The sequence below is a fragment of the Triplophysa dalaica genome, chromosome 8 (genome assembly GCF_015846415.1).
Source record: "Triplophysa dalaica isolate WHDGS20190420 chromosome 8, ASM1584641v1, whole genome shotgun sequence".
Lineage (NCBI taxonomy): Eukaryota > Metazoa > Chordata > Actinopteri > Cypriniformes > Nemacheilidae > Triplophysa > Triplophysa dalaica.
The window spans coordinates 3,836,506-3,860,132 of record NC_079549.1 but is presented as its reverse complement, the minus strand read 5'-3'; the positions used below and the strand labels follow the sequence as shown (position 1 = coordinate 3,860,132).

The following is a 23,627-nucleotide window of genomic DNA, read 5'->3' as shown; positions in this document are numbered from 1 at the left end:
TCTAATCAAGGTTGACGTAGGATATAGGCAGTAAGTACTAATAAGGAATTCAGTGAAATTCACTTCACAACAGAAGCGAATCCGTGTCATAGGAGGGGCTTTTGCCAGGCGGCTTCAGTCTCATTGCGAAATGGCTGATATTGCTTTTGTTGAGTGGATAGCTGCGCCTTATGTGCTATGGAAGGCTGAATAACGTCGTAGACTCGTTCAGCTCATTCGTAGTATCGTACAGCTCCGGGTATCCACATACAGCGACGATGATTTTGTCCTCCATTGTTGTGTCTGATTTCTGTCTCAGCTCGCTACGTCATAATCACGTCACTACCAGAGCAAGCTCCTGATTGGTTAACGCGGTGCGAATATTCACCAAAGTTCACATTTTCAACCTGCGCGATTTACGCGTTATGCGCGTCAAACGCCCAATTCGCGCAAAACGCCTCATTCACGCCGCAGGATGTCCTATCGCGTCTTTGCATTGACTTTACATGTAAAGCACCTGCGCTTATCGCTTTATTTGTGTCTGGTGGGAACGCACCATTAGAAAGTAGATACCCAACCACACCCACTGGCAGGAAGGGACACAATGGATATGAGCACGTTTTCTGTTAATTTTCTATAGAAGTCGTGCATCAAGTTCACAGGGAGGATTGTGGGATTGACAGGGAATAACTTTAAAGTGTTAAGAATCTTAAACTTTGTGCAAAATAAGCAAATCTGGGTAGCAGCCGATCGTTTTTAGGTCAAGTATGTGATGTCAGTCGTAAGCATTTTACTATCGGCCGATAGTGTTGGAGTTGATGATGCAAGTGATTCAGTAAATAAAGGGATTCAACCCAAAATTCTATCATCATTTATTCCATTTAGTCACCTTCATGACATTCCAAACCTGTGAATGACTCTTTCTTCTGTGGAACACAAACTGGATATTTGGAGAAATGTTTGTTTTATATCCTTACAAAGGACATCAGTGGGGTCTAATGTTGTTTTTTACCACAGTTTGTCCAAATATCCTCGTCTGTGTTCTACCGAAGAATGCAAGTCCTTCTGGTTTGGAATGACATGAGGCTGAGTAAATAATAAAAGAAGTTTCCTTTTGGGTGAACTATCTCCTTAACTCACATGGTGACACACATCAGAATATTGAACTGATACATTTAATACTGTTTGCACACTTTCATTGTGGCCAAAATGTGACCTAGACAACACAAGTGTAATACATAGACACCATATGTATACTATGACATTTATAAAGTTTTTCATCCGCGGTCATGCATATACTGTATCTGATGATTATTGACCATAAATGGAAAGCAATCATAGACCATAAAATATTCAACCATACAGTTGTACCTTTCAGGTGGTGTTGAGCAGGTTTGTTTGCTCGAGTGGACACTGAAGTATACTTACTCTACCTACAGTACTATTTATAACATGCTTCACGTCAGGAGCATGCCTACAATGCCTTAAAATGCTGCCTACGTAGTCAACAGAATCACAAACTCATTAGCGTTTGTTGTAACGGAGCCCAACATTAATTAACTTCCTCTCTGTGTGCTTTGTCTTTCTCACGATTTGATTCAGTTCAGTTCAACTCATGTGCCACTTTAAACTGTAGAGATAAAGCAGTTTTGCAGGAAGTCCGGCCCGGATCCCCTTAGCAAGCACAAAGACACAGCGACGAGTGCTAGAAACAGATATCAGGTCTTCCTCCTGTAACCACACGCATGTCGCCTCATCTCATCAAACTGTAGCATCACATTTGTTTACAGACATCTGACAGATATCTCAAAAAGAACCAATTTACATGAAATCCCAATCGTGAATGTAGTTAAAACATCTGCTGGCTGCAGTAGTGACATTTTAGAGAACGTGATGAATTGCAGGTTTTACAGAGGTGGCATCTTCCAGATGATCACGCACATATTGCGAAGACCTCTCACCAGCGTGTATCACATCTGCTGAGGTTGATGTTCTGTGCTATTTTAACATAGTAACAAGCTTCGCTTGGTTATAGTTAGCATAGGTATTTTTATACATACTGTAGATGCCTCATTAGCAGCTGCTAATATTGATATTACAAGCATTATATGGTCCTCCGTCATACTGGAACCGGCTTCTGTGAAACGACTGCAGTGGCCATATAATAAGACACCAATATTACCTAAACGAGAACATTGAACATGTTTTATAATGTGAAATACACTAAAATTCTAATAACTTGAGTCTACTTAATTGACTTTGTTCCCTTAGTTCAATTGAGTTCACCCAAAAATGAATATTCTGTCATCATTTATGTTGTGTTTCACACAAAGAGAGAGCTATTTGTAAGAGTGTTTGCGATTGAGATTTCTGGGGCACCATTGACTATCATAGTAGACATTATTATTGTGTGTATTGTTCTGTTAAACACAAAATAAGATATTTTGAAGAATTTAGGAAAACAAACAGTTCTGGGACACCTTTGTGCCAATGGTGCCCCAGAAATCTCTGTTGCTAATATTCTACCCAAATTCTTCCTCAACAGATCATAATAAATGTATACAGGGTTGGAAGAACTTGAGTTATTCCAAATCCGTATACATTTTTTGGTTCTGATGAACACAAAGAAAGATATTTGGAAGAATGTTTGTTACCTAACAGTTATTGGGCAACATTGACTACCATAGCATGAAAAATTTCTTTATAAATATCTTCGCTCTGTTGAACACAAAATATATTTGGAAGAATGTCAGAAAGCAAAAAGTTCTGGAGCATTTTTGACTACCATGTTATTAACTATATTAAATGTATTAACAATATTAAAGGCATAAATATAATCGAGATCAGCTGATGCAGTATGAAGTGTGTGTACTGTGTATTGGCTATTATAAAAAGGTTAAAACTACCAATTTTTGGGGGGCTTTTTGCATCTTTATATGGATAGGACTGTGGAGAGTGAGACAGGAAAGTATGGAATTCGAACTTGGGTCGCCGTACTGCTGCGCAATATCTCTGTGCACAGTCCACTGGACCACTTTCATACAGAATCTGTGCTAGTGCTGTTTCTCCTATCACTGTCTGGTCTTTCCACACATAAAAATAAGTACATTTTCACCTTGCATTTAATTAAAATAAATTCAAATCACATCTATGACCTCTTTGCAGAGCTACTATTTGAGGAACTGCTCAACATCTATAGCTGATAGTTATTTTTGTTGAATAGCAGCGTTCTGTTATTGTTTACTGAAAAATAGCTTTTAATGATTTTACCAAATCTTTAGATGTCTCTGTTTTCCAGCTCTGATTTTCTTTAGGACTGACAGCTTGTTGTGGTCCACTGTTGAGATAACACACATCTCTCGTGGTGTTGTGTTTATTCTGCCGGCAGACAGGGCGATGGATATATTTAGCTGACATGCGGGGATGTTTTGCAGTTATTATTTTGTGCGGTGTTTGCCGAGGCTTATTTGGACTTGGATGCGTGTGAAGTGTGAGTCGGAGTCGTGCTGTTCTCGTCCATATGCTCCGGAGTGGCATTTGTTCAGAGAGAGACTTTATTGACTGAGCTTCCTGAGAGATGCAAAAAGGAAAGAGAAAATCAGCTGCTTGAGGCCGAACGGTGGTTCTCGACCTTTCTCAGTTTATTGTATTGTGTTGATGTCCTTGACAATGTAAAGATTATTCAAGTTCAGTTGTTGCTCAAGTTTGGATATGCTTGCCCTGGTTTGCTGTCTCCCTATTGGTCTTTCTCTTCCAAATGATGCCTGTTCAATAGTCAGTCACAATGATGTCCGTTATACCAAAAATGACATTTTCTAACTATACGTTTTCTATGTGACAGAATCGAAGCCAAGCACCAGGAGCTGAGGGACCGGGAGGTTCAAAATCGCTTCTGCCCACCTGACGTGGAGGATGATGATCTGGACCCGAACTACGCCCGCATCAACACCTTCAGGGAGCGCGGGTCACCTTCCCAGCCAATCTATGGGAACCGTAGCCCCTCCCCACAGAGACCCCCACCCCCGGTGTCACACAGCAGAGATCCGTCCACAGGTGACCCTCTGGACGGTCTGTATGCCAAAGTCAACAAGCAGCGAAACGCTCCGCCTCCTGCAGCAGACAAGTAAGAGGACTGGTTTGATATTTTGATTTATACCAGAACAAATAAGAGAGAGAGAGTCGCCTCAACTCCGTTGACTCCAATGGAACAGTTTTTTCATAGCGTTGGCGGTTCATGGAGGCTCTCAATAGTTCCCGGAAGTAGTAACTCGAGGAGCTGCCACTAAACAGACCAACTGAGGTAAACTTCTAACCCGTTTACAGACGAAAGCCATTTAATGAAAAATAAATGAAAAAAATAAAGCATTTAAAGAGAAAACACAACTTCCTGGATCTATCTGAAGGCTCCATGAATCACATGACGCTCCAGTGTTTTGGACTTCCGTTGGCAGAACTCTCTCTCAATGGCTCTGACCACTCTTGAATGCTTGATTTTGATTGGCTGACAGGTTTTGTTGTTACAAGTCTTGCATTACAGTTCAAAATTGCTTTGTCAAATTATTTGCGTAGTATCAATAGCCGTACAGTCGTTTATTGCTGTTGAATGGCTGAACACATGATATGCAGTATAATGGCCATTGCGTGTCACGTTCTCACCTCAGGGTGTGCATTATTGTCAAGACTTCAGCGGTTCACAGTCTATCATTCCTTTCGTATATTGTATTCGGGTTTACTCAGGTGTGAGCATTTACAGCACAACACATTTTTCTTTAGTTTAATTTAGTCGTGTCGAGCTTTTTAAGTCTACACCTACACCGCAGTCAGTAAATAGATTTTTCTTGTTTTGTATATTCTTGTGTTTAATATTTTCCTGTTTCAATATCTGCTTTAGCAGTTTTAATAAGTGTGTCGATAGTTACGTTTATGTGTGGGCACTGTGATGAGAATCTTATTGTGGTTAATGTTAATATCTTTAATATGTTTATAATATAATATTTATAAATGCAGTAAAATAAGTCAATAATGCATATATAAATATAAAACATTTTTGGTGACAAATAAACAGAAATCAGTTATTGAGCAAGCGTTAAAAAAACAGTAATCTTGTATAATAATGATTTATAATTTTAGCAGGGGGTTAGTTTTTTCGGGAAATGTCAGTTTGACGTCATTTGGGTTCGACCCAAATAAAGCCAAGAACATTAAGTATGCATTATGTTTAACAGCGATCGTGTTAATTATAATAGTGTTTTCATATAGAGGAAATAAATTCAGATTGCAGCTTTAACAAACAAAATATAGTTTATCTCCTCGATAATGAATTATGAATCTTTTATAAATTAATTATAGATCTGACATCAAAGCGTAAAGAACATAGTAATAACTTTATATTCTGATTGGATGAGGTGTGTATGAATAGCTTTTAAAATGGATAACACACACACACACACACCTGTGTGCTAATATTAGTTCTTTGAGAATTCTTTGTGGCAGGTTTCTTTTAGTCTTGACTTGTTTCATGTGTAATTCTCATAACCTGAAGCCACAGAATGACACCTGTACACCCAGAGGAGACTGTGTGTTCTCTCTTCATTGCACTAACATTGATTTTCACACAACCTGCTGGAAACATCAGCTGAGTCACATCCATACACTTACTCATCGTTTATATAAATTCAAATTTCTTCTATTTGGCTCCCCTTAAAACTAGTTATGAAAGTTTTATGCTCCAATATATCTTGCCTGAACATTCAGATTAGTATTAAAAAGTGATTATTCTTCGGATTTAGATTACATGTCTGATTTGCATGGCACAAGTCTGTAACGTGTCACATTCAATGTCTTTAATAAGCGGATGTTTTCTTTCTATTCAGCAAAATGCAATGAAACACATGGCAAAGTACCAATGGAACATCAGGAAATAACACAAACATTTTTCAAAATATCTTCTTTTGTCCCCTGCAGGAGAAATAAAGTCATACAGAGCAAATGATGACAGAAGTCAAATTTTGAAGGTGGCTGCTCCTTTAAGGGATGTATCTGTGACTTTGTCATATGCATCGTTGTGTCTTCATGGCTTTGATAAAAACCTGCTTCACCCCTCAGCTTTAAACTTTTCACCCAGGATTGCGAGTCCTACCAACCCTGCGTCTCCATTTCTGTCCTACATAACGGGAATGTTTTAGAGCGAATTGGTGCTGATGGGCTGCTAATGGGTGAGTCGTGAGGTCGCGAGCGAGAAGATGATCAGTGACTCGGGGTGTCAGCGTGAGAAGCTCTCGTGTCGTTTGAAGAGTTTGTTAAACAGGAGAGTCGATCTGGCGTACGGCTGCTGTCTGATTTAAAAGCGTCCTGTGAGAGTCATTACCACTGCTCGGTTATTTAGACAGGCAGTTTAACACGCTGTCCCCTGCCCACCGCTGTCATAAAAAGACTCTCACGATATGTGTAGTGGCTTATGGGTATGTGTGGTCAGAGCTGAAGTGCAGCAGGATTCTCTCCATTCAGCTTGACGATGTCAAACTGCCAAACGGTATCTTTTTATAACTTTATAAATAAAACGGTTAAAGGGGTCGTATTATACACTTTGTAGCATTTCATTTTTTCTGTCAGCTTGTAGTGTTAGTCGAGGCTTCTTGCGGCAGAAGCAAATGCAATTTAGTTTAACATGACCATTTTCTGAGCCTTGAAATTAGGGCTGTCAGTTTAGCACATGACATTCGTGCAGTAAAGTTGGAATTAAAAAATACATATAAAATAGATTCAAATATTAAATGGAGGCCCCTGACTTGTCACACCCGGGGGGAAAACATCAGCATTTATTCACCCTCATCTCATTTCACATCGGTATTCAATTCAATTTCAATTCAAGTTTATTTATATAGCGCTTTTCACAATGTGTATTGTTTCAAAGCAGCTTTACAGGGGCAAACAGGAAAACAGAAAAGTTAAAACAGCACAGTGCATGGTATTTATACAACGAGTAAGTTCATTCTAATAAATAACATCTAATTTCTAAATAAATAAATGAATGAATGCAGTCTCCCGGTGAGCAGGCCAACACTGCCCTGGTATGACTTTATTTCTTCTGAAGAAGATATTTTGAAGAATGTCGGTAACCAAACAACATTGGTACTCGTGGACATTTCTCAAAAATATTTGCTTCTGTGATTGATGGAAAAAAGTGACACACAGTCATACGAGTTTTAAAAACAACACGAGGGTGAATAAATAATGACATTATGTTTAACTATCCCTTTAAGAAATCCGCACAAGACATTGTTTGGAAAGTAAGAAAAATCCTTTGTTCCATAATATGTCGTTTTAATAAATAAAAATGGAAGTCCTGCCGTATCAGGGTAGTGTGGGTGTGAAAGGCCGCGTGTGTGATGTTAAAGAATGTTTCATTTTTTTGCGTCTTGTTTTCTACCACCTTTTGTCCTCTCGGCTGCTCCAGAGCTATTGCCTAAAGCACAAACTTCACTTGTGGATTGATTTCGTCTCTGCGGGTGAGACCAGAGCACAACACTGCCTACTCCCAGCAAATCTTTCCGGAGCAATTACGCTCGGTGTGCTAGATGTTTTGCACCAGCGCTTTAAATCAGAAGTTCTACAGCCTGAATGATTGTTTTTCTTCAATTACAAAACGATGAGGCTTTTCTGCGATACAGGGATCGTGACTCTGCATGGGGTCACCATATAGGGTTGCCAATGATTTCTATAAACCGGTACTCTTATTTATGGGTTACGTTTTGTTTGGCATAATTTTTGTAGCCGTAGGCTAGACCAGTCTATTAAATATGCAGGGTTTCACACTAAAAATATTATGTAAGCTACAATAGACAAAAGGTCCTTGTGTTCCAAGCTTAATGGAGGAAAACACATTGCTAAAATACTTTTTTAATAAATTCACATGGCTTCTTTATAAACATACTCACATAGTGCAAAAAGCTAAAAAAAAGTGCTAGACGTGTGAATAATAATGAATCCGAGTGATATAGTTAGTTGTTTTTTCTTAAAGGTCCAGTGTATGAAATTAAGCGGCATCTATCTAGTGAGGTTGCGAAATTCCACAGCTTCTCCCTATGACACCCTTCAGCACTACGGTGTCTGACACAGAACTAAGATGTCGTTTTACGCTTTTTTGACGAAGGAAATTACGTATTTATGAAACGCACTCTGTAAAACAGTTTGTTCGTTCAAGACTATTGTTGAAACAACATGGCGAATTCCACGCAAGGGGACCCGCGGGGTTTGTAGACAGAAATAGCTCATTCTAAGGTATAAAAACATAACGCTTCATTTTGTAAGGTCTTTATACACCTCTGAAGACATAGTTCTGTATATTATATAGCAATTCGCTCAATATATCATCCAAAAAGTTACACTGGACCTTTAAGAAATTAATCCTAAAGTTGAAACCTAATTCTGTTACTGGACATAGGTGTGTGGCCCCTCACCTTTTTTTATGTGACAATGCCAGGAAACGTACTCGGTTACTAACGTAACCTCGGTTCCCTGAGATACGGGAACGAGTACTGCGTAGCAGGACGCTATGGGGGAAAACTCCTTTTCTCCGATGACTGAAGCTTTATAATAACGCAGCGAAAATGCTGCACGGCCATTGGTGCGTGTAAAGTAAAACTTTACGCCAATGGCAGCGAAGCTGCACGGGCCTATGGCGATGGCGCCCGCCAAAAGGGGCGGGGCTTATGGCTATATAAGCAGACACATCGCTGTAGGAACCTCAGGTTATTTCGACTGAAGCGACGACCATATGCAGCTTGTGAGCACGGCCAGGAACGCAGTACTCGTTCCCGTATCTCAGGGAACCGAGGTTACGTTAGTAACCGAGTACGTTCCCTATCGATACTTCACTCGTACTGCGTAGCAGGACGCTATGGGGAACCAGTATAATCCCGCCGTGCCACAAGTAGAACGAAAAACATCATATAATACCGGAGCCGTAGCTCGAGTATTTGTATAATGCAGGGAAGCCCTGTAGAAGACGGAAAAGCCAGGCTAATAGGTGACTTAATCCAGTTAATCGTCCTAAGAATGTGCCAGATGCCAGTGTGGTTGAGAGCAACCACGGTCCAGCAGTCTAGTCTTAAGCAGAAAGGACCCGGGCCTGTAAGGCCGGAATGTCCAGACTGTAAAATCTGGTAAATGTGGAAGGCGAGGCCCAGCAAGCCGCCGCACAAATATCCGCTATGGAGACTCCGCTAGACCATGCCCATGAAGAGGCAACGCCTCTAGTTGAATGGGCCCTTACTCCCGTGGGGCATTGAAGGCCCAAGGAAGAATATGCCAGCGCGATAGCCTCAACTAGCCATTTAGATAGTCTCTGCTTGGTGACCGGGGACCCTTTGGTGCGGTCACCGAAGCAGACAAAAAGCTGTTCCGACTTCCTGAAGGCGGCGGAACGCTCAATGTAAATTTTTAACGCTCTGACTGGGCAGAGCAGATAAAGCTCCGGGTCCTGCTCGGAGGGGGGGAGCGCAGATAATGTCACCACCTGTGCTCTAAACGGAGTAGAAAGCACCTTAGGTACATAACCGTGTCTTGGTTTGAGGACTACCCTAGAGTCATCAGGCCCAAATTCAAGACAGGAGGGGCTCACAGAGAGCGCTTGTAGATCACCCACACGTTTTACCGATGCTAACGCTAGAAGCAGTGCAGTTTTTAGTGTTAGGGGGCGGAGGTCTACGGACTGTAGAGGCTCGAAGGAAGAACCCTTCAGAGCTCTCAAAACAGTAGGTAGGTCCCATATAGGAACGGTGAGGGGGCGAGGGGGACGTAGCCGCCTGGAACCCCTCAAGAAACGAATAATCAAGTCGTTCTTTCCCACTCCTTGGCCCGCTATAGGGGCATGGGAAGCTGCGATTGCTGCCACATATACCTTGAGTGTTGAAGGGGAGCGGCCCTTATCCAACAGCTCTTGCAGGAATGACAGAATTATTGATATATCACAGGATCCTGGGTCTGTGCCGCGAGTTACACACCAGGCGGAGAAGACAGACCACTTAAGGGTATAGAGTCGTCTCGTAGACGGCGCTCTAGCCTGTGATATTGTGTTCATGACACTCTCGGGGAGAATCGTAGGCCCCCGTCGAGTGGCCAAAGGTGCAGCGCCCAGAGCTCTGGCTGGGGGTGCCAAATGGTGTTGCCTGCCTGAGAGAGGAGGTCCCGTCTCAGGGGAATAGGCCACGGGGCTGCTACGAGCAGCTGAGACAATTCCGCAACCCAAGGCTGGTTCTTCCAGAGTGGGGCTACGAACAGCACTGTGTGCGCTTGTTCCGTGATCCTCCTGATCGTCTGCGGTATAAGAGCGATCGGGGGGAAGGCGTAGAGGAGCCGGTTGGGCCAGTTGTGGGCCAAGGCGTCCTTGTCCTTTGAAAAATAGGTTGGGCAATGAGAGTTGTCTTTTGATCGGATTAAGACATGGCGGTCCCGTAAGACCGGCAGGAAGTAGCGAAGGGCCAGCCATACTGCCTGCATTTCCAGGTAGTTGATGTGCAGCCCCTTCTCCTGAATTGACCAGTGGCCGAAGGCCGGTGCACCGTCGCACAGCGCTCCCCAACCCGTGTTGGAGGCGTCTGTCGTGATCACCTTTCTTCTGCATGATGTGCCCAGGGGCACACCCTGCTCCAACCAAGGAAGATCCTTCCATGGGGCTAGAGCAGTTATGCAGATTTGGTCCACACGGACGCGTAGGCGTCCATGACGCCAAGCGTGTGGCGGAACTCTTTGTTTCAGCCAGTACTGCAGTGGACGCATCCGAAGAACGCCTAACTGCAGCACTTGAGAAGCAGAGGCCATGAGACCCAGCATCCTCTGAAACGACTTGAGGGGGCGAGACGCTCCCAGTGTGAAAGAAGCCGCGAGCCGCCGTATAGCCAGGGCGCGGTCTGGCGCGATCCTGGCCGTCACACGACTCGAGTCGAAAACCGCCCCCAGGAACGAAATGCGTTGGCTGGGGGACAGAGAGCTCTTGGCAAAGTTGATTCTTAGTCCCAGGCATTCTAGATGGCTGAGAAGAAGGAATCTGTGGGACCTTAGCTCTTCCTCTGACTGCGCTAGAACAAGCCAGTCGTCGAGGTAGTTCAGAATGCGGATTCCCGTCTGCCTGAGAGGGGATAGAGCCGCGTCCATGCACTTCGTGAAAGTGCGAGGAGCTAGAGACAGTCCGAACGGAAGGACCCTGTATTGATATGCAACCCCCTCGTAAGCGAATCTCAAGAATCGTCTGTGGTGGGGAGCTATCTGGATGTGGAAGTATGCATCTTTCAGATCCAGGGAGAATAACCAGTCCCCTGGGCATATTTGCGAGAGGATCTGTTTCAGAGTAATCATCCTGAAGCGCCGTTTCATAAGGGCACGGTTCAGATGTCTGAGATCGAGGATGGGGCGGAGACCGCCATCCTTCTTGGGTACGAGGAAGTAACGGCTGTAGAAGCCTGACTCGGTTTGATCTGGGGGAACCAGTTCTATGGCTCCTTTGTCCAGCAAGTTCCTCAGCTCCGTGCGCAGAACGTGTGAATTCGCGTTCTGAACCTGGGTTGGGATGACCCCGCGGAACCGCGGGGGTCTGCGAGCGAATTGGAGTGAATATCCTCGAGATATTATCCCCATCACCCACGCCGATACCCCGGGTATGGCCTGCCAGGCCTTGGCCCGTATGGCAAGGGGTTGAATGCATTGGGGAGGCAAGCCGCCTTTTGGGGGCTTGACTTCCGCTGAGAGTGGAAGAGGAAGGTTGCTCTTTTTTTGAAAATGTTTGTGTTTTATTAAAGTGTCCGCTATAACAGCGGTAGGTTGTGCGGGCTTTAAAACAGGCCCGGTTATCCTGAACAAACATACATTTATGCCGGCACCCGGAACAGAACGGGGTGCTTGGGCACACAATAGAGCTTTCTTGGGAGGAGGTCCAGCCGGACACGATCTCCTCCTCCTCCTCTTCCTTGCTTCGGTCTCAGGAGGATGCCTGAGGCGCCGGGTCCAGCGTGATCTTGGGCCGGGGTCCCTGGCGCTGAGGGAAGCGTCTCCCTGAGCGAGAGCGTTGACGCGTCTCGGCACCTGATGCCTTCTGAGCAGCGGGGGGCGTGATCCTGGCCGGCTGCTGAGTCGGCTGTGGCTTGGGGTGGGCAGACACTGGTCTGGATCCGGGTCTCTTGGGCAGGAAGTGCTTCATGGCCTGCGAGGACTTCTGCGCTGCCGTGAAGCGTTCCGCAAAACCCTCGACTGCCGGTCCAAAGAGGCCGTTGGCTGAGATGGGAGCGTCGAGGAAGGGGACCTTGTCTGCCTCCTTGATCTCCGTGAGCGTCAGCCACAGATGGCGTTCGAGAACCACGAGACTGGCCATCGATCTGCCTATTGCCTGGGCTGTGGCCTTGGTGGCGCGTAGAGCCAGATCCGTCGCACTCCTCAGCTCCTTGAAGGGCGCACTGTCAGTGCCGGACTCGTCCATCCCTTGGAGAAGTTTGGCCTGGTACACCTGCAGTAGTGCCATGGAGTGCAGAGCGGAAGCCGCTTGGCCGGCGGACGAGAATGCGCGTCCAGCAAGGGCCGATGTGGTCTTACATGGCTTTGAGGGGTGAGACGCTTTTGCCTTCCACCCGATAGCTGAGGGCGGACACAGATGTGCGGCCACAGACTCTTCGAGGGGAGGCAGCTTCTCATAGCCTTTTTCCTCTGCGCCATCAATGGAGGTGAGGGCGGAGGAAGAAGGTCGTAGACGGGCCGAATAGGGGGCGCACCATGACCTGGTGAGTTCGTCGTGAACTTCCGGGAAGAATGGTGAATTTCGCTGCCGAGGGGCCGTGCGACGCCCCGGCAGAAACCATTCATCCAGACGGCTGCGAGTAGGTTGCTCCGGAGAGGACCACTCTAAGCCCAGCTCTTCCACGGCCTTAGCGAGAACCCGAAAAAGCTCGGTATCCGCGCTAGGCGCGTGTCTGCTGTGCTCTACAGACGGAGAGGGGGCGGGGTCAAAAACTGAGCCCGATAGCTCCTCCCCGTCTGAAGCCGCTAACGACATGCTGTCGTCTTCCTCGAGTTCGCTTCCACCAAACGAGACTACGTCACCGGCGGATGCCGGCGGGCGCAGTCCCGCCCGAGAGAAACGAACCGGAGAAGTTTCTCTCTGTGGAGAAGGCGAGGCACGCCGAGGGGACGTGAGCTCGCCTTTCCCGAGCGCTTAGTTCCTCTTCCCCGCCGCTCCGTCCCGGCAGGGTGAAGCGGGAGGGAAGGAGGGGCGGAATCGCTCTCTGAAAAGAAAGCTATCCGCGAGCGCAGAGAGGAGAGACTCATGCTCTCACAATGAGGGCATTCTGTCTCTCCGAGTGCGTCCTGAGCGTGGGAAACCCCCAAGCACGAGACGCACTCGCCGTGCCCATCAGCGGCGTGGAGGCGGACCCCGCACGAGTGACAGGGACGGCGCGGCATTTGAAACAACGCCGCAGGAAATTTGCTCGGAAAATGAGTCTTTTAGCTCTTTGCCGGATAGCGGCGCGGAAAAGGATACGACGCTGCAGGAATCAGCGGAATCGCTGAGCAGAGAGGTCCAGTCCGCTGCAAGGCTTTCTCGACGGCGAAGCTGTCAGTCCGGGTAGCGAAGAGAAGTCGTCGCTGAAGGAGAAGAAATCTGAGGTTCCTACAGCGATGTGTCTGCTTATATAGCCATAAGCCCCGCCCCTTTTGGCGGGCGCCATCGCCATAGGCCCGTGCAGCTTCGCTGCCATTGGCGTAAAGTTTTACTTTACACGCACCAATGGCCGTGCAGCATTTTCGCTGCGTTATTATAAAGCTTCAGTCATCGGAGAAAAGGAGTTTTCCCCCATAGCGTCCTGCTACGCAGTACGAGTGAAGTATCGATAGGGAACCACTGACTCTGTTCCCACCCGCATGAACCTTCACGCTCTTACCACCCAGATGCCAACCTCTCAGACCTTCCCTCCTTCCTTTCATCCGAGGTTGAGAGATGGAAACCCATGGATGTGAAGGACATGGAGAATGTAGAGCGGGGGGCTCTTGAGATGCTCCTTGTGAGAAGAGAGAGCTTGTGGTTGTGGGGGAGCTCTTTTCGGCCTCGCTTTTCAAGAAGAGGAGACCTCAGTGAGTGGCTCCTTCAGCCCTGAAGATGCCTGCCGCACTCAACGCAAAAAGTTACTATAACAACCAAACTCTCCAGAGCTCAGCTCTGCTCCAATTAAAAAATAATCAATGTTCCCTCCTGAGAAAAGCTGTTGGGAGAGAGACAGGTGGCGTGCTTATCTGCACAGGGGCGGCTGGATTCTTTAGAGACCAACGGAGAGCTGGAGAGGGAGGCAGTTTTTTCTTCCACATCTCCAGAAACACTTTAGAGACAAAAATGCGAGGACAAAGTAAAGAATCGGTTTGATAAAGAGGACGGAGAGGTCTACAAGTTGGTTTGCTCTCCATATGAACGGCGTGTCCTGGATGTACCCGTGAACAAAAGCCTCACGCTGCCCTAAGCAAACACTCCTCCAAACGTTGACGGTAGTCCACCAGGGTCGCTCCAAACCGCGGCACGAACCCATCAAGAACTACTCCACAGGTTACCAGTGTCCACTCAAGTCCCCCATCAACGGCTATTGTGCCCAGATACCTTGCCGAAAGATTTGGCCCACATAAAAAAGCCTGAATGTGCTCCACTATTAAGGCTCTCTCCCCTACGCTTTCTTGAGGCCTGTAAGCGCAGCCTCGCCATCAAAATAATTATAGAAATCACTAGATGGAGAAAGAAAAGCTTTTAGTGTTGGTTGTGTGAGTGCTGGAGTGCTTTTCTGCCCGTTAATTAATCAGCCATTCTGTTGAGCTGAATGAGAGCTGCGGGCGCTGGAGCTCGGCTGCTTTTAAAGGTTGCCAGAGCTCAGCTCTCCCCACATCTGTGAACCCTTCTCTGAGCTCACACTGCTGCTGTTGTCTCGCTCTTTCACCATACATCACGCAATGAGGCTGTAATGCGTTTTCAATGTATGTTATTCGGAACAAATGGAGGAGCTGTATTCGCCATACAGGACTGAAACACTGAGGACGTTTTTACGGGTCCAGCAAGGGCAGTGGGTCAGAGTCTTTCTCGCCTTGACAAAAATTCCACTGGCTCCACCATAAAGAAGTAATAAAGTATAATAGGTTAGTTTATAGTTTTTAGTGTTGTTGGCACAGGAAACCTTAGTAAATAAGGTTATGACAGCAAAGATAATTAACAAATTAATATGTTAATATTAACAATAAGCTAGTTTTGTAATTAAACTATAATTTTCAAATATTGTTAAAAACATGTGAGAATAAATTAAATTAAGAACAAACAAATAGTACAATAGAACAAACATGCAATTGAAATAAAAAGGGCGTTTCTGGTCAGTTGTTTATTTTTCTAAAGAAAAAAATAACGTCGCATTGTCTATACTATATACATTAAATATTGATTAAACCTTATTAAAGTTACAAAAACATTGAGTGATTTCTTCTTTGGATTTTGTTGTTTAACATTAAAAACAGGTTTATTAGTATATAAATAATGGGTTTATTAGATACTTTGGTTTATATACTAATTCATGTATCTTCTGTAAAGTTTTGGGCGATCGGTCATTCCAGACCCCGATCTCATATGTAGTTTGTTTTAGAGACTAATTCTAAAATACTAACAAACATTCGTGACTAATATGAGTATTGATGAATGAACCGCTAAATAAGCTAAATAAGTTTAAAGCTAATAAATAGCAGTCCCAAACTAAGTGTTCAATAAAATTGTTGGTTTGAGCCACCACTGTAATGAAAACATATAGACAGTTTCGTTGGACACGCATCCAACTTTTATTTTCATTCAAGTGCTAAGTGAAATAGGTCTATTACGTTTTATTTTGTTGTTTCTGAGACCCACCAGTTGAGAAACACTGTGTTAAACAGCGAAACATTTTTTTTATTATTATTACAGATGTGTAACAAATTTTCAATGCGTAAGAAGTTTTTGGATGTCTGAATGATCGGCTCTGTATTTGAACAGATGTAGATCAACAAAACTTGCTCACATTAAGTTACTAGCGGCGAAATGGCATTAAATATTTACAGACGTTACAAAGTTTCACATTTTAAATAATATGCTTAAGCTTTGATCTCTTAATAACTGAATTTAGTAAATTTCGTATAGCTTTGTCAATCCGAATAAGTGGTTTGGTTTCTAAAAGGTTTGAAGATTGACCTTACATCCAAATAAAACAATAAACAGCAGCAATAACTGATCATTTTCATCTTTTTGTTCTACATAACAAGCTTGTCCAGAACATTCAGACTTCACGTGAATAGACATTGAAAGACTGAGAAACCAATAGAAAGAGTCTATAGAGGAAGTTTCTGCGTTCTCTGGATCCTTATGATTCATCCGGCTTAATCTGAAGAACCGGACAAGTGCTACTCATGCGTTCCGCCCCCGAGCTTTTCTCTTCCTCTCAATGCATTTCTCTTATTCTATTTTCTCTTTTTTCGTTCTGCATTTCCTCCTTTTATATTTGTTCAAGAACTTCCTGTCTGTCACTCAGTGAAGAAAAGCAATTCCACGTCTCTCTCCCATTGAGGCACGCACGAAAAAAGCACACTCAAACGCGCACGTGTGTGCGCTCGCACAAAGCATTCACTTAGCGGTTTCTTCTAGATGCATCTTGTAGCTTAGCAACAAGTGGGCCCGCTGCTACTGTTGCGTTCTGTTTTTGGAAACGGGCGAATGCGAAAGCACATTTCTTAAAAACATAAATCTCAAATTGGTGTAAATTATATTCACCTCATTATTCCATCTCGACTTGATGGAATTGAAAGGGAAATGTTGTATTTTCGTGCTTTTTTGGACCTTTTTAAAGGTGCGCAATTTGAGAATGGAGGGTTTGGAATACAAGACTTGATTACCATCTTACCGTACAGATTTGCCTACCCAACATGCACGCCGGCACGGAGGATGAGCCGCTGTGATTGGTGTTTTAATGAAATGTTCCAGGCACAAATTGAGCTTCACCTGCACGACTGCGAGCGAGAGGACGCGGGAGGGGTCGCCGAACATTGATGGCCTGTCTAAATAATGTTACACCAGCCAAAATATTTCTAATTATTTCTTCAATTGCGGATGGCATATAAAAAGTGCCGTCACTTCTGGTTAGGGAGCATGGGAGCCGGCCTGTCATTGCAGGCTATCTTTTGTTGTCAAATTTCATTTCTGAAAACGTCCACCAATTAGGGCACGGAAACCCAACCCAAATTACTCGAGAGGAGAGATGTAAGAAATTGATAGATCCTTTCCAGCGTTCACGGTCTCTCGTTCTTCTCCACAATTATTCATCTTCCTCTCTCACGGGTGTGTGTCGTGCGGGTCATGTTTAATCAGCGGGTCAGTGGAATGAGGTTAGACTTTCAATCTGATTTAAAATAGGATGATTTTATGACATTGAATTATGGTGATGCTATATGCAATGCCGGTTAACCGATGCTGTTTGGTCAGTAGAAAACTCCAGCCGTGCCAAAAACACAACCTGATAACATCTATGACACCCGTTCAACACGTTTTATATCACTGTGCATCATCTACAGAGGCCAACTGTTCATTTCAATGCGTTTTACTTTGGGAATTTGATGCGCTTTCAAGTGAAACAGGACATTCAACAAGACACAAAGAAAGGGTGAAACTTGATTTATCCATCAAGAATACAGTAAATGGAATTTTCAGAAAAACGGCTTTTCAGATGAAAATGAAATTATTATATTCAGATACAAATTCGAACATTTGTTTTATTCGAAATAATCTTCACAAGAGCAAGAAAAGGCTTTGAATGTATATTTAAGTCATTATATGAATACGTTGGCTTTAGCTTTCGTTGGGATACTTTGAGGAGAGGAATAGCACATGATGAATTTGCTAAGTGAATTTTAGAGAAGATTTGTGTCCTTACCTGTATTATGCACTGTAATATCTGTTTTATCAATGCAGAAGGCTTTTTAGGTAGTGCTATTCTGTGAATGTAATTATGGTTCCGCTGAGCGTTCATATTGTACCGTGTCTTTGTGCACCTTTTCAGAGCTTTTCAGAGCTTAAAGTCACCCAACAGTTATGTGACAGACTGAATGTCGAGATGCACGAAAGCTGTGATTATTATTTGTCCCGTTTTTGCAAATAAATGTGAATATAAAACAATATTTGCATTTGGAATTTAGGAGAAATGGGACTATCATATTTTTTCAACACATAACTTTGGATTTTTTTCCCTGTGACTAGACAGCCATGGAAAAATTAAGAGAGCATTCCAAATGTTCATTTAATCCGCATTTCTAGATGTATTTTGTCGATTCCAGTCCAGTGTCTCTTGAATTTCAACAAAATCAAACATCAGGAGTGACATAAAGTCATCCAACAGCAACGTGAAAGACTGACACCATGACAACACATGAAACTTTGATAAAATCAAGGTTATCACATAAACAATATTTTTTTCATTTTTTCCTAATTACATGTAGAAATATTACTGTTCTATTGCTTATAAGTGAATATGAACTTGTTTTCTTTGCAGTATTTGAGCTCTGAAAAATACAGAGCATCTTTTTTCTTATTTTCACCTGTTTCTCAAGTTTTCATTTTCTGCAAACAAATGCAAATAGAAACAATGTTTTTATTAGAAATGTGTGAGAAATATTGTTAGTAGTTCACAGAATGAAACAAAAATCTTTGTTTTACCTAAACATACACCTAGAATTTTTTTCAGGGTCATATGTAATATAATATGTTATAATGGTATGTAAAGGCTTTAATTTAACGTGTTTATATCTGTAGACAGTACAGGCCTGTTAAAAAAAGAAACAAGATTAACAAAGTCACAGCTTACATGTCATTTTACATATTATATGTAAAGTCTATATTTCATGTTAATCAAAAATGACAGTCAATCCGTATTACCCACTTTCATTCTACGTCCTTTTCAACAAAACGCATTTTCACTCAAAAGTTGAATATTTTTGTTAAATCTGCACATCATTTAGGAAGAATAAGTAATCCGCCAAATGTGCTAGTTATTTGATCATTTTACCTGTTGTGGTTGATTTTCATCTGCATTTGCCGAGTTGTTTGGTGTTAAATTCAAAAGTTGTGATGTTTAGTAAATTCATTTTTTAATATCTCTTTTTTTGCTGGTTTCTCAGGTGCACTTACCCACTCGAGCTCTTGTTCTTGGTCTGAGGTAATATGGTAATAATGTGTGTTAAACAGCCATGATAAAGAGTGCTTGACTGGAATTGATTTTCGATTTGGTAGCGTGTGATTGACAGAAGCACGCCGATTATCAACCAGATGAGCTTCTCCGAATCAAATTGGTGGATTACATCAAGATTCCCCAGACGGGCCCTGAGTGTGTTCACATGTGTGCTGGTTAGTGTGTGCGTTTTTGTGTGCACTTTAGCACCGACAGCGTCTGGGTCCGTCGTTTCTACAATGAAACATAAAATTGCTCCGTTTGAGGTGCTTCCTGATGCGTGTCTCCACACATTGTCCAAAGCAGACTCGTCTTTTGGTTTTATATGCCCCCCGAATCCCCCCAACCCCATAGCAGTTTAAGGCTACATTTATCCAACCGTTGACCTGATTTTTTTCTCCAGCATGAAACCATTTAAACACAGAGAGAGGCCGCCCTCAGACCTAGCGGGGGTTGTGTTAAGACAAAAAAGGAAAACAGTTCGCTGCGGGGCGACGAGATGAAAAGAGAGATATGTCGAAGACTTGTGAGACGGCCAGAAATATCATAGCACATGATGAGAGACTCGTGTGTGTTGTTAAAGTGATGGTTCACCCCCCCGTCAAAAACATATCATCATTTAAACACCCTCTTGTCATTTCAAACCTTCATAACTTTCTTCAGCAGAACACAAAATGAGATATTTTGAAGAATGTTGCTAACTGGCCCCCGTTCACTTCTATTGTAGGGACACAATACCAATGCAAATGAATGGGGGCCGGTAAACATTCTTCAGATTATCTTCTTTTGTGTTCTGCGGGAAGAAAGAAAGTCACAAAGGTATGAATTGACAAGAGGGTGAGTAAGACAGAATTTTCATTTTTGGGTGAACTATCACTTGAAAGGAATACAGAGTTTGTGTCAGTGTTTCATTTACTCACCCTCATGAACTATGTATGGTTTTCTTTTATTCCTTGGACCACAATAGAAGATATGTTGCTGTTTTAATATAAATATCAAAATTTACTGAATCTGTATCTCTACCAAAGCTCCACAGTCTCATTGGAACTCAAATGTGTCAGGTTTGACATAATAGACGCTAACTGTCATTGGTTCTCGTGTACGTATTTTTGTAGCTTTACAGCATCAGTTGGTTTTAAGTGTGGAAAAGAGCGATCTTTTGTTTGCGATCTCCAAAAGAAAGAAAATCGTCCGAGTTGAACAAACATGAGGGTGAGTGAATGAATTCGGTTTTGGATGAGCTGTGCCTTTAAGGCAAAGGTTCCTTTGTGGTTATTAATGACTCTATTCATTTAGTATCTCCTATCTTTCAATCTCAGGATGCCGGCCAACTGCCCAGTCACTTGAGTATGAAATTCACAGATAAAAATCGCAGCTCTTGTTGTTTTGCGGCCGAACACTAAATTCCCCCCTCGTCGCAGTCACACAGACGTGCCGCTGACCCGAGGGAATCGATACCATTGGCTGTAGTTAATGCCTTGCTCCCCTGCCACCAGGAGAGAGAGAAAATAAATATCTTTACCCTTTATTGAACTTTCTCTTGTAACGCTGCTGTAGAATGAGCTTCTGTGAGCGAAAGAGCAGAGTGCAAATTAAGCCTTTCTTAGTCACCAGGTGCTGTAGCTCAGCTTATCCGAGGAAACGCTAGACCGAGAGCCAGTGCCCTTATTTGATTCCCTCTCACCAAACCAATCTCTATGGGTGAGATCAGAATGCAAAACTAGCATACTACACTGTATACAGTGTATATTCTCTTACATTTACATACAATCTCTGCTTTACATATATGTTTAAAGTCATTATTTATTTACCCTCAAGTCAGTCAAAACCTGCATGACTTTCTTCTGTGGAACACAAAAGAAGATATTTTGAGAAATGTCTCGGTGGTTTTGTGTTCATGCATTGAAAGTCAAGGGGCACAATGTCATTTGGCTACCAACTTTCTTCAAAATATCTGCTTTCGTGTTCTGCAGAAAAAAAAATTAAGTGGTAACACTTTACTTAAAACATATATGTATAAAGCATTATAAAGTAGTTTAATGTATTAATTATGCAGTGTAATGCACATTATAATGTATTGAAATGTACTTTAAACTTTATACATTAAAATTGGTTGTAATTAAAACATTTAATGTATTACAACACAAGTTATGAACAATTATAATGCATCGTACTATTTAATAACCCTTTATAATGCATTATACATGAAGACTTTAAAAAATGTTTACCAATAAGGTCATACATGTATGGAATGACATGAGTAAATAAATAAAAAATATTTTTTTGGGGTGAAAATAAAGCATGAATTAAATGAAAGAAGGCACATTAGGCATATTGTAAAAATAGAAGAATGGTAGTTTTCCATTGAGCTCTCTCTCCATCTCCCTCTCTCTCTCTCTCTCGCTCTCTCTCTCTCTCTCTCTCTCTCTCGCTCAATCAACCCTGTTGCATAGCCTATAGCCATATTAATGTCGGGTTCCCTCTGTGCGTGACCAGCTGAGTTTATGATTATGTTTGGTACTGGAGGCTATGTGCACATTGGGTGCGTGCACTCATGTGTATTTGAGTGAGAGGTGTGTGTGTTTGATTAGAGCAAGACCCTTATTAAACATTGATGGTGCTATTCATTTGGAGGGTGAACTGTGTGCTCAGTCAAAATGGCAGCAGTAATTAAGGCGTTCTGGATATGATGGCTGCATGATGGAGTGGTGAAAGCAAAACTGTAAAGCTCAGACGCTGCAGGGGAAATGGTTTGCTTGGGAACCACAGGCAGGAAATAAATGTAGACACATACACATGTTTTGTACTTTATGAGGGGTGGTGTGTATGTGGTGTGCCAAATAGAGACCATAACATTGCAAACCTGTTTAATTTTAGGTTCCCAGGCACCCTAGAATATTAGATATTTTAGCTGGAAGGTGATTTTTGCATCGTGCTTCATCAAATAATGTGAAAGATGAAGACGTGCAGTAAGTTTGTTGTTTTGAGCAAGAGTTAGGTTAGATGTTACAGTACATTTTTATGCGAAAAATAAAAAAATTGTTAATTTTGATCAACGTTCTTTTTTTTTTTAAACCATAGGTTCCATGTATAGATGGTTTCATCTGCGATACGCCTGCATTTTACTTCCGGTCCGTGTTTGGTTATAATATGACTATTTAATTTATATTTAATTCACATTTTATTGTATTAAGTTAAAACTACTGAATTGTTTTGTGGAGGTCTACCGCAAGTCAAGTTTGGCCCACTTAATGTTTGTTTATGTTGTTGCCACTGAAAGATTATTAGATCTCCTCGATAAATGATCATTTCTTTTTTTTTTATGAATTATAAATCTGACATCAAAGCAAAAAGAACATAGTAACAATTTTATATTCTGATTGGATGAGGTGTGCATGAATAGCTTTCTGAGCTAATATTAGTTCTTTGTGTATTCTTTGTGGCAGGTTTCATTTAGTCTTGACTTGTTTCATGTGTAATTCTCATAACCTGAAGCCACAGAAGGACAACTGTACATTCATTTTTTTTTTAGAAAGAATAGTTTTCAGTCCTAGCCCAGAGTAGTGTCCAACTGTGCAAAATTGCTACCTTCTCATTCTTTAAATATATAGTACATGATCAACGTAATGCAAACGTTATCATGTTACACAGTGGTTCAACACTTTATGTGTAAGCTTAAAGTTTAGCTTTGGGAAAAACGTACGGAGGCTTGATAAAAAATGACACACAACACGTCACAAAGCTTACCGAGTCAAGGTCCGAAAGATTGCAAACCAAATATTACCACAAAAGAAAATCAACAAATCAACCAATTAATCTTGTCCCCTAAATGCACGTATGGTTTTCTGTTTTGGCCATTTTGTTCTATACATCCCCTATTTTTATCGTTTAGTCAATTAATAGTTTATAAAAGCAAATATTTTACAAATATGACCCGTTAAACATCAGTTTTGACCTACTGTATATTATGTCACATGGCATAATATACTACGTTTGTTTGCATTCCCTATATATTTCCTATAATATTCACATTACATTACACCATCACACTGTCCAAGACTTGACAAAGGCGTTGACGGTTTTCCCTGTCTGGTTGCTTATTTTGTCAGTAATCTTGTGACAAGAGTTAGTGCACCGGTCCAGACCTGCAGTTTTGCACGTCGTGCCGCAGAGCGAGAATCACACGCTCGAGATATCAACAGCATCGCCTCATTTCAGACGGCATTATTGTGTACACCGCAGCAGGTTTTTATGCAGTACGCCATCACTCTCTATTGCGGCCAACTCCGATTGAGCTGCAAAGGTCATAATATTTTATGTATTCCTTTTTTATGACCTTATTCACTGTTCCGATCGATACAAGATTTGGATCTAGACATGCATGTGATTTCATCTCCTGTT

General features: G+C 42.6%; 1 protein-coding gene across 4 annotated transcripts in view; it reads left to right on the top strand.

Moving 5' to 3' along the window:
• pard3bb (par-3 family cell polarity regulator beta b) overlaps positions 1-23,627 on the top strand; it is a 303,484-nt gene that overhangs the window by 220,591 nt on the left and 59,266 nt on the right. For all 4 annotated transcript variants that reach the window (XM_056755104.1, XM_056755105.1, XM_056755103.1 and 1 more), the window contains one exon: positions 3,821-4,102. In XM_056755104.1, the coding sequence (XP_056611082.1) occupies positions 3,821-4,102 (282 nt within the window). The remainder of the gene's footprint in view (positions 1-3,820; positions 4,103-23,627) is intronic.